The sequence below is a fragment of the Brachyhypopomus gauderio genome, chromosome 17, assembly GCF_052324685.1.
Source record: "Brachyhypopomus gauderio isolate BG-103 chromosome 17, BGAUD_0.2, whole genome shotgun sequence".
NCBI lineage: Eukaryota > Metazoa > Chordata > Actinopteri > Gymnotiformes > Hypopomidae > Brachyhypopomus > Brachyhypopomus gauderio.
Window position 1 is genome coordinate 8,886,160 of NC_135227.1, and position 11,987 is coordinate 8,898,146.

An 11,987-nucleotide genomic window follows, 5' to 3' on the forward strand; every position below is an offset into this window, starting at 1 on the left:
CCATCATTTTGTGCCAAATGAAATGTTGCTTGTACATTCTTGTAAACCAACTCTTTGTCCTGGTCTAATATGCACGGTTGCTTCTCACTCATGTGTGTCCACCACACCTCTGGTCTGGAGCACATTCTCAGTGGAGACCTCATGTCCATGCCCCTGCACTACTACCAACTACATCAACAAGCCTGCAGTCAAGGTCTACAGTGTGGCGCTGCACAAGAGTACTGGGGGCTCAGTCCCGGCGGACTGGGGGCTCAGTCTCGGAGGACTGAGGTCCACAGATCTCAGCCGGCCTCCCCTAAGCAGCCGGCTGAGCATGCCCGTGCCCCCACACAAGCGAGTGGCACCGGCTCTGTGGGATTGCCATGGTAACCCCCTGGCTGCTCCTTTGCTTTGAAGTTTATGCCACTGTGGTGCTCCACCAATGGAAAAGTGTTTCATCTGTCACCGGGTAGAGGTAGTGTGGGGCTGACCTGTTCATCAGCAGGGCAGGCCTGCGAGAGCGAGGTACCTGTGATCTTCAGCTGTGAGGAGGCAGCTTCTGCAGGTGCTCAGGTAGGCTCGGTGTGGGCCGAAAATGGGGCTGTAATTTCTGCCTCTGAGACTCTCACCCGAGTTTCACAGAGTCCCCTCAGGGCAATGTGTGCATTAGGAATTGAAAAGCACCGCAGCGCAAATGCGATTGTGTGCGTTATATTTGTCATTTGATATTCTCCGTAACCTAGCACAGGCATAACAGTAAATGAGATTAACAAAAAAAATGTTTTTTTAACTGATGAAAGGCAGTGTTTGTTTGTGCTTGGTGTAATCCTATTATGTCCAGCATGTTGCTGGTGCAGCCTGTGCAGTCAGGTTGGTTTGTAATGTAATTAGGTTGGTGTCGTTATCCAGCCTGGTGTTGCGGGTGGGGGAGCCGCTGATGGGGGCGTTGTGCAGCTCTTTCCTGCAGTGCGTGTGAGACGCTGGCGTCTGCTTCTGCAGTAGCTCGTATGGTGCTGGCAGAGTTTGGCTGGGGAAAAAGTGCAATTGTGGTTCCCGTGTCCCATGTTCATATGAGTGGCCTCACTGGTGACGGGCAAACCCAGCTCTGTGTTAGCTGGGGTCTCAACCCCCCCAAGTGTCTCCTCCCCCTGACTTCAGTCACCCCACTCCTGCTCTAAGTGTGCGTGGAGTGATGTGCTGGGGAAATGCGTTGCTCATCGTAATCTCGCGGAGGGATTTCTTTTATTGACCGTGTTCTACACACCACAGCCTTGCTAGCACCACCGTGCTAATGTTCAGACAAGGTGTGGTGGTCCCTTTGGGGTAAAACCATGCTGTGACATAATGATGAGCGTCAATGAGAGCGCACAGGGGTTTTAGCAGGAGACAGCTGCATGGCTCAGTGCTCGGCCGTTTAAACTCTGCCTGTGAGCTATGGCGACCTCGAGGAGATGAAGGATCTGGCGTTCACAAAATATCCCGTCAGATGAGAACAGAAGTGGCAGGGCTGCCATGCAGGCCTTACGCCCTCCCTCCATCTTAGCTGGCTGTTGTTTTAACAGTTATTTGAATGCTGGCATCCTGCCCAATGTTTTGAAACTGAGCTGGCCACAAATTCTGTGATTAACAGCAAAGCTGTGGAATATGGTGGTGACGAGTATGTCAGTCTTGGAGACTGAAGCTTGCCAAAAAGTGAAATCAGAACATCCGTGCTGCCTGGCCAATATGCGGCATATTGTTGTTCAGTTGCTTTATTTATTTATTTTGTTTGCTTGTTTGTTTATTGGGTTTAATTTGGAATGAAACGGCCAAACTCCGTGTCGTGCTTTACATGTGCAACAGCACACTAGCTGAGGCTCTCCAATCAGCATGCATTTCACACTCACCATTAAGGTCACGACCTCTGTTCGGCATCCAAAAGGTAATGGCTGTAACCGTGGTCCAGTGTGCCTGGGAAATGCAGCCACCAGGCCCTGTTCTGTCCCCTCAGACCCCCTCATGGGAGTTTGGGTTTAAGCTTCAGTCTGGAGCTTGCTTGTTCTCTCTTGGTCTTGCTTTTGCAGCTCCGAGTGCCTGATCTCCATTTGAAGGGATCTGATCAGTGCTTCCTGTTCTGTGCTCATCACTACTTTACGCTTGCTTGTGAGTTACTTGTGTGTTCCTCCGCTACTTTGGCACTTTTATTTAAAAAGCAAATTAATTCTCATCAAGGCTTTGAGCGCCATATATTAATCACATTAGTACAAGTTAAATCTTTTGAGAGATTTCCTGGCTATAGAAATGTGTATATTAGGTTGCAGTGGGCCCAGAACTCTGTGTGTGTGTGTGTGTGTGTGTGTGTGTGTGTGTGTGTGTGTGTGTGTGTGTGTGTGTGTGTGAGAAGTTGGAAAAACTAAGTAATGACAGTCCAATGTTTCATTTACCTTCGATGTCTGGAGCTGATTGTGTGGGTCGAGGGAGGGCTTGGCTCACTGGAGTCCAACAGGCCCTTAAGACTTTGGTAAACAACACTGTTCCTCCAGATGGCAGTTTGAAGGTGGAACGGGGGGGGGGGGGCTGCAGCAGAGGGAGGAAGGAAGGAAGGAATGGAAACACATTAGATGAGAGAGGCCAGGGAACAGGAGATTTAGATTGGGGTAGTGTGTGTGTGTGTGTGTGTGTGTGTGTGTGTGTGTGTGTGTGTGTGTGTGTAAGTGAGAGAAGTGAAGAACATAAGCAGATGCACTCTGATGCAGAACACCTGGGCTTTGATTCCTCTTTGCAGAGCTCTGGAATCTCGCTTAATGTAAGAGAGAACTATGTAGGAACTCCAGAAGAAATATGCAGTGTCATAGTAGATGACTGAGTGCCATGTGACCTGTGTGGTAGACATGTTGTAGTGTGTGTGTTGTAGTATGTAGTGTGTTGGGGCATTTACTGCCGTTCCCTGTAGGTTCCTGTGTAGGTGGTTTTGTTCATGCACCATGCAGTATTTTTTCACCATGCAAGATTCTTTATAAATGGTTCTCAAATAATAATAATAACCGTGTCATTATGAAATTCTCTGCTTAATTCTCACTGGGAATTTAGGAATAATGAAGTATTGCTGGATATATGAACAAGTTAGCCCAAGAATCACTCTCACTTTAAAACACTAAAGGGCAGTTCACCTTATTTCATATTTGACTCTAAGTATATACTGGACAGTTACCTCTTAAATTCTTAATATCCCCCATCCCCATAAAACGCCTTTCACTGGCAAAATACACATAGCATATCTTGTACACGCATGCCTGAAGGGACAGACATGCTCAGTGTCATTATTTTGTCTGAATGTATTATCAACATTGTTTTTCCATCTTTATGCTTTGGTGAATGACAGTTCCCAGACGTGTTTGTGCCTACAGAACTAGTAGTTGGTAAACAACTTTCATGGGATTGTCATCTGCGAAAGCATAATTGACATGCAAATTGCAAGACCAGTGTACAACGTGTTTAGGATTTTAAGAAGAATTTAGCAGTTGCTTAAAAACAGCAGAACACTTACTGTGACCTAAAAACTGACTCAGAATGCATGGTCTCACATTTATTTGACTTTGAGCTTTGAATTTCATCACAGATCTTGAAGGTTTGGCTAAAGGAAAACCTGGGTCTGAATCATTTAGTTAGAAAATTTTGTTTTGTTAACATGTGTTCTCCATGCCCAAATTCTATATATAAATTTCCAAAATTTCCCCTAGGGGATGAATAAAGTACTATATAAGGGATGGTCCAGAATGGCTGTGGAAGTGTACTGCCTTCACCTGAAAGCCAAGTCCTCCAGTCCTATTATTTCCCCCAGCCAGCAGTGCCGTCGTCCCTCAGGAGAACTCCTCTTCTCCTTCAGCTCGGTGTCAGGTGGGCTTCTTCCAAAATGGAGTAACTCACTCTTTTTTTTTTTTTTTTTTTTTTTTTTCCCTTATTCCAGTCACTAACAGGAAGCCGACGCAGGTCTCCATCACAAAAGTGAAGCAGTTTGAGGGCTCTGCCTCCTTCATCCGGAGATCCCAGTGGACCCTGGACCAGCTGAGGCAGGTCAACGGCATCGACCCCAACAGAGTGAGTCGTGGGCGGGGGTCCCGAACATACTGTGGTCCCACGGGGTGAGGGTGACGGTGGTGACAGTGGGCCACTTGATATCTCTACCTTTGTACCCACCTGTCCGCCTCACGCATCTGAACCCTCCAGCCCCTCTCCCTGGCCTGCGTATAGGAACGATGTAATTCACTCCGTGACAGCGTTTCCACTCTGTCTGTCCCCTGCTCACCCTCCTGATACCTTGTCTTGCTCTCTGTCTCTCGTGACGCAGGACTGCCCAGAGTTTGACCTGACCTTCGAGAATGCCTTCGATCAGTGGGTGGCTGGCTCGGCTGGGGACAAGTGCATGTTTGTTCAGGTCCTGCACAACACATGCCAACGCTACAGTGCAGACAGGAAGCCCGAGTTCGTCAACTGTCAGTCCAAGCTGCTCGGAGGTGAGCGGGCCGGACCCGGACCTCACGCCAGCTTCAGCGGTCAACCCTTATTTTCTCGCTCTGTTAGACCACTGCATCTTTGAAGAAAGTTGATGCCAAACTTCTTAAATTCGGTCAGTGGTGTATGGAGCAGGAAATTTGATTTTTTAAATTTATTTTTTATTAATACGTATACAATAAGTAATACGTTTTCATTTGAAGTGATCGAGGATGGCCAGGGCAGTAAGTTTGAATTGATCTTTCATAAACTCTTCGTTCAGTGTAATCATTTAAAAGGAGACAGTGCTTTTCTGAGAGCATACAGCAGTGATGTCAACCTCTCAATGAATTCAAGTAATGCAACTTAAACGAAGCCTGGTCATGTGACCAGGCTCTTATTTGAGTTGTGGCATGTTCCTCTAGGGTAAAACTATTAGCAGGCAACCCATATCCTTCGAGGCGTCTGATGTAGCCGTTGGTGCTGCTGCCGACATTAAGCCCCCTCTCCCCTCTCCTGATGCTAACACTCCAGTAAGATCCTCCTGCTCTATGAAGCACAGCACGGATCCTGGATCTGTTTCCTTTGCCCTGCGGTGGAGGTCTGGTGTGCTGGGAGGCTAACGTGGATTAGTGTGGGTAGCAATGTCAGGCAGGGGTCCCGGGGAACAGGCACGCCAAGCTGGGTTTAACACACACACACACACACACACACACACACACACACACACACACGATGATGCTGTTTAAATCCAGCTGGCATCAATGGACCTGCCTGACTCTCCTGACTGCGTTTCAATGCCTCGCAATGCTGTACTGAGACTCATTCAGACATGAGAGGCATAATCTAGACTCTGAGGTCCTCAAGACAGAAGACCTGGTCTGTCCCTTACAGTCTAAGTCTCACACCAGTGCAAAACAAATATCATGAAGCTGCTCAGGTGTGGGACAATAACTGTGGGGGACGTGTCTGCAGACCCACTGAGGAGCTCGTGTGGATGACCTTGAGGTATCGAGTTACCACGTGTACATATGACGCTGAGTGTTGATGAATGTGAAGTGTCTGTGACAGAATGTTCGTGTGTCTTTTAATAAAAATTCATTTCAAATGGAGATGGAGGGCGTTCCTTAAAGCAACAAACAAGTAAACAGAAATTCTTTATTTTAAAAATGTGGTGAAGTTGAAATGGGAGATGCTTTGTGGCTGTCTGCCTCATGGTCACCTGTGTTTTGTAGGAAACAGAGTTGTTTCTAATATGACTGAGTGAAACCAACTATACTGCTGCCTATAGTTACCCAGAAAAATAAAGTATTCACTGAGCATTAGGACATTTCTAACTTAACAGACACATTCAGTATTGGAACTAAGCCCTTGATACTTGTCTTTAATCAGTCTCTCTTCACCTATAAACACATCAGCATTACCCTCTTAGAGAGCTTCACTTCCAGTTGCAGGACGCCCCAAACCCTGATCAGAACACCTGCACATTTGTGTTATCTGTTGAACACGCCTGATTTGTGTCCACAGAAGGCTGGATGTTCTGAGTTCAGTCTGGTGTGTTCTGTTGGTGGTGAGCAGGGTGCAGGCCAAGAGACTGGGGAGCTTTGCTAATTGCATGGGTATGACCGAGTTCTCTTGGGGAACAACTGCTGGTCTTCTTGAAAGCTGCTGCCTTTTTGAAAGTACTTGGGGGGGGGGGGGGGGGGGGTTTAGGTTAGGGTTAGTGAGTGTGTCATAACAGGATGTTAAAGGTATAATGTACCCTTGGCAAGGTCATAGACCTTCACACTGGCATCAGAGAGCTGGTGTCACATTGCTTTGGTTGTGTTTGCTTTATCATGCACATTTACTGTTCAGCCTTGAACATCTACATAAGTGTTGATGACTGGAGTTCAGTCACATTGTGCAATGTGATTTTTAACATGATGTTTTTTTGTATAAAAAGCACCATGATCACGTGAGGGCTTCTCATGTCATGTAAGACGTTGCCTGAAACCAAATTCTAGAGACCAGGTCACGGGGGCCATGTGTCTCAGTCCGTTACGCAAGTGGAACCTTCACTTCTGGTTTTCTGCGACTTGGCCCAAGTGTTTTCCTTCTTTTTAACTACCAGAGTAAAATAAAACGGTTTCTGTGTGCGTGGACAAACAGAAGGGAAACAAGCCGCAGGGTTACGAAACAGGCACAGAGTTGCAGCCGCACGGCAGTAGTGCCGTAGCCGCCGGGCTGCACGCCGCACCTGCATGGAATGGCGTCCCCATGGGTGAGCGCTCATCACCCCCAAACCTCTGTGACTGAGCCCCTGCCAAACACTCAAGGTTTTCTTTTCAAGTTATTGCTCAAGTGCCATACAGGTTTTACTTTTGCTTTACTATGAGCCATTGGTCAGTGTAGTGGCTTGGCTGGAGTTTCTCTGTCAGAGGTCTTGGAGCACTGCTGTAGGCCAAAGCAGCAGCTATGGTATTGGGTTTGGGTTCAGTTTGTGAAAAATAAGGACATTTTGTCAGTCTGTCGATGACACGCCTTTATGTGCTGTTTGTCACCCTGCCACGTGGATGCGGTCCTCCTGGAGCCCTGAACAGCAACAGCAGGTTTCTGGACACACTGTGGAGACTGTAGGGGACGGGGCCAACGCCCCAGTTGGAGCAATCACAAAGAAACTTTGTTTGAATGCGGTAAATCAGGATTAGCATAGCAAATGTCAAGTCTTAATACAAGCACATACCGATTTTTATCCACAGTCGTAAACTTAGGAGATATTTGCAAAGTGACCTTTTTTCTAAGATGTTTCGGACCTTGAATGCATAAGTAGTTTTCGTTCGGTCAGGACATTTTCATGCACTTTCATGGATGCGGTTGTTTTGTTCACCAAAATGGGCCGAAGCTTTAACAAAGCATTGCTTTGCTCTCCCAGTAAATCCCCCAGGTGCTTTTTTGGATCTTAATAAAGGCCCCGTGAGGGCTCCCCCGGCCCAGCACACCCGGGTTGCCGGGCCCCGGAGTGAAAGCACACGCTGGAGAAGCTTGGCCCCACGGCTGCTCCGCTCAGCTCCAGAACCCTCTCATCTCGAGGCCTGCACAGAGTGGGAGTTAGCAAGTGTTTGGCACCAAATATGGGAGGGGGATTAGAAGCAGTCTTTGAAGGGCCAGAAGCCTGAATCGCATTTCTGCTGCCAGAAAGACGCCTTCTCCCCGAGAGGCTGCTGACGTCAGGCCAGTCAGGTGATGGGCGGGAGGTATGACTGATCTGACCCTCTGGCCCACGCCTCTCACCCGAGTGGGCGTCACTTAGGAAACTCAAGAATCCTCAAGAAGGTTTTCCTGCTCTGCCCAAGGCGGAAGACGTAATGTAAGAGCGTGTTTGAAGGCAGAGGTCTGAGCCTTTCAGAGCGCAGGTATCCCTCTTCAGGTGAGGCACGCCACGGCTTTTCAGTGCACAGACCCTCATCTCCTCTCCCTTACAATCGGAGCCTTGACTCTGAGACTTCTGGCCTGGGGCGGTGGGCTCTCTGCTCTGGCTTCAGTAAAGGGAAACTGTTTGAAGAGCCACACACTCAACCTGCTCTCCCCCGCGGCGGTGACGTGTCTGTACTTACACGAGGCAATGCACTGCTTTCCACCGAGCTCATGGAACGTTTTTCCTGTATTACTCCAAGATTAACAGACCTCCGTATGAGCTTAAGTTCACACGATACTGTTTGTGTCTAAAAAATTTACGACTAACGTGCACCGTTCGACTGGTGCTCTGTCCTGTGAGAAGCTGACTGGAGCAGCGGTGTGACCAAGGCTCGCACGTCTCCGGCCAATCGAAAGTCTCGTGTGTCCAGCTCTCTGTGGCAGGCCTCGCTCGGCTTGGTGAGAAGCCCACATTGTCCAGGCGTGTCATCCGAAGCCACCTCCTGCTTCCGTGGCCGTATCTATTGTTCTCATGGAGCGCTTGGGTGTTTGGGCCCTGCTCCTCTGAGGAACCGTTTGTTTTGAACTCTGACCAGAGTAGAAGGAGGCTTTTGTGCGTGTATTTTCTCGGGGAGTGTCGCCGATGGAGCGGGTATTTAAAAACAAAGCGGGAGTGTTTCTGTGATGCACCCTGCCCTCACACTTCCATGAGGGGGTGGAGTGGAGGGTGGAGTTGGAGGGTGGTGGCTCCAGGGCTGTGAAGTGACACCAATGTGCATGCGCTGCGCTCTCCACCGGCTTGAGCTCTCCTGACAACGGCCCAAATTACAGAGCCTGTCGCAGGGTGCTTCAGCCGGGCTGGATGCTGTCAGGGGAAGCTGGCGCTTTCTCCCGCCCTCTCTCCAGAACCGTTATTGGCTCTGTCTGAAAAAGCGAAAAACAGCAAGGATGGGACTTAAACTCGTCTTTGTTTGGCACGGGTCCAAACGTTTCGCATCGTTCCTTAATTTGCCTCAGCTGCACTGACAGCAGCTGCACTGACAGGCTGGGGTACGGCGCACTGGTCCGGCATCTCGGACGTCTGCAAGCCATTAAAGCATTTAGTACAGCAAGTGAAATGAGGGGCGTGAGCTAATTCTGGAGCGGATAACAGCCGGCGTGTTGCCCATAAAATGAAACAAACCTTGTTTAAATTGAATATCGGCTGGTTTTCACTGTTGTCCATTGACTGCTAAAATAAGCCTTCGTAGTGTGCTCTTTAAACAGTTACATGTGAATAATTATAAACTTTAATGGTGTGTGTGTGTGTGTGTGTGTGTGTGTGTGTGTGTGCACAGGTAACAGCATCCTACACTCTGCGGCGGACAGCGTCACCAGTGCGGTGCAGAAGGCCAGCCAGGCTCTGAACGAGCGTGGGGAGCGTCTGGGCCTGGTGGAGGAGAGGACCGGAGACATGATGAACAGCGCCCAGCAGTTCGCCGACACCGCGCACAAGGTACCGGCGCCGAGCTGGCGTGAGCGTGCCGTCGTCCGCGAGGCCCACGCCGCACACCTACACACCCAGAGACCTCACTGTGCCGGTGCCGCTCAAACGATGCACGCCATTCTGTCTGAGCGGCCCTCCTACGTGAGGGCGTTGTTCTGCTGAAACTTCATTAAACACTCAGAGCTGCTTGTCGCCCATGCCGGGGGCTGTGTTTGTTTTGAAAGACCTCCCATGTCACATGTCTCTGCCATTGAGGCACACCCACCCGTGCTGAATGCAGATTGGCAAATGCGCATTAGCTTAATTTGGTTTTGTACGTCTAATGCCATTAAATGCCCCCACCCCTCCCCCCCCAGCATTGTGAATGCATGCTTCATCTGTTTACTATTTCTAATAACAGCCCAGTCCCGGCCTCCTGTCAGCGGTAGCCTGTCCCTGCCTGCTGTGCTGTTTTCATAAACGACTTCTTGCCACAGCAGGGAAGCTAATTACAATTTCTTTGTTTTATGCATTTTATGAAAAGTGGGCACATAAATGAAAAGAGAGGTGAAAAAAAACAGGTTAACGTGATGTGCTCAGCCACCTCTCCTCCTGCAGACGGGGGCAGGGGTGAGAGGGCAGGGGTCAAGGGGTCAGGGGTGAGGGGGACTCACCCCAGGCCTCTCCAAATGTTTGAACGAGCAACCATATTAAGCATATTAAGTGTTGCGCGGTCAGTAGTGTGGTGAAACGGCTCTTTTGTGCCGCCTGCCCTCTGCTCTGCTGCTGTAGGTGTCCTGACCTGGGCTTTACTCCTCTTGTCATGCAGTCCCTGTGTTTCTGGGCTGGGTGCCCGTCTGTGTGCTGCTTTGCTGCCCTCATGTGGTCAGTGTTTGGAAGGGTCACAGAGTGCAGGCTGTCCAGCTGTGAATAAGCTGTGCTGTTTCTGCCCTTTTCACAGTGAGCTTCCGCTGGGCCGTTAGGGCTCGCATGAATTAGATTATTGAATCCACAGATGAATAAGGCATACTTGGGAGGGAGAAGGGTGGGGTAGGGTAGGGTAGGGTGGGGTAGGGTGGGTCTTTGGAAAGCATTTGGTAAATACAGTCAACATAAAGCCAACCAATTTGGTAGAACATTGAAACACATTTTTTCTGCTCCTGAACTACGTAAATGGCTTGACAATTTGTCAGGTTATTATTTGGTATTTTTTTAATAACTATAATTCTTGAAATACACAGTCTGGTGCTGATTGACAATGTATATCCACTTGGCAATAAAAATAATTCTGTGTGTGGGCTGGGAGGTTCTTCTATATCCTCCTTCCCTCTCACACAGTTCCTGTAGACTGCATTTCTAACTCTCTCTCTCTCTCTCTCTCTCTCTCTCTCTCTCTCTCTCTCTCTCTCTCTCTCTCTCTCTCTCTCTCTCTCTCTCTATATTATATATATATATATATATATATATATATATATATATATATATATATATATATATATATATATATATATATATATATATATATTTCTGTCTTTCTCTACAGCTGGCCATGAAGCACAAGTGTTAAAGTGTGCAAAGTAATGCCAAGGATCGCTGGCTCATGTATGGTGAATGGTTTTCTGGTTAATTCTTTCAAACAAACAGCTGAAAAGATCTAATCTTCCTGACCATTCCTGAGGGCGATTTAAGACTGATGTGTGGGAAGGCTCTGACCCTGACTGAGATAAGGCTGCTGAGGGATCAAAGAAGGATTTCTGGGTTCATGTCTGGTCCGGCCTTTCCTGTCCCAGACGGTGTGGAGTTGGGGAGGACTGAGTTCTGGAAGGTCTGAATGCAGAAGCACATGTGAGGGAAAGAGGTCACGGTGTTTGGTGTTACATTCTGATCAGTTCGACTTAAAACTAAACAAAAGCTGTTAGCCTTGGCCTAAATATTTTAAATATTGCATCCCTGTACTCCATATACATCTCACACATTAGTCATGTAATATGTTTCAAAGCCAGCAGTGAAATGGATTTTGGGATGATGTGGCATGGCAGTATCACATGCCACATGCCACATGCCACAAACCTTCCTTATATGTGAAGAATGATATTTACTGATATACTGAGAGTATGTGATGGATGTTTGGATTTTTAATTAAAATTAAAAAGGTCCTATTTTTGATCTTTTCATATATTTTCACAACATAGAAAAGTTTTTAAATATGACTATGATAAATATGAAGTATATTCACAGTGAAATGAAAACGTTGACCAAATTATGATTTTTGGAATATAGTCTTTAAATGACAATTGTGTACATTACATGAATTTAGAAAATATTGTTTGGCCAAGTTGTAGGGACTGAGCAGTGAGTGGGAGGTGCCATTTACCATTAATGAAGATGATTTAAGAGACATGGAGTATTAGATAAAGAGATATAGGGTATTAGATAAAAAGATATGGGTTATTAGATATGCTGGGATTGGCTCAGACCCCCCCCTCTCCACCCCCCTGTGACCCTGATTAGCAGGATAAACCAGTGATGATGGATAGATGGGTGGGTATTAGATGAAGAGATTAGAGATATGGGGTATTAGATGAAGATTAGAGGTGGTAGATAAGGATGGTATTGTTTTTTGTGATGTTCATTTTGCAGTTGGTCCAAATAGTTGAGGTTACATCTTGGCAAATAT

General features: G+C 47.6%; 1 protein-coding gene across 2 annotated transcripts in view; it reads left to right on the forward strand.

The window, feature by feature from the left end:
• Positions 1-11,349, forward strand: part of stxbp6 (syntaxin binding protein 6 (amisyn)) — a 44,748-nt gene extending 33,399 nt beyond the window's left edge. The window contains exons 3-7 of one of the 2 annotated variants that reach the window (XM_076978259.1): positions 3,926-4,056; positions 4,307-4,472; positions 9,183-9,340; positions 10,854-10,917; positions 11,101-11,349. In XM_076978259.1, the coding sequence (XP_076834374.1) occupies positions 3,926-4,056; positions 4,307-4,472; positions 9,183-9,340; positions 10,854-10,877 (479 nt within the window). In that variant the 3' untranslated portion in view covers positions 10,878-10,917; positions 11,101-11,349. Of the gene's footprint in view, positions 1-3,925; positions 4,057-4,306; positions 4,473-9,182; positions 9,341-10,853; positions 11,012-11,100 lie in introns of those variants that run through there. The other variant, XM_076978258.1, reaches the window with a different exon arrangement.
• The last annotated feature ends 638 nt before the right edge of the window (positions 11,350-11,987 follow it).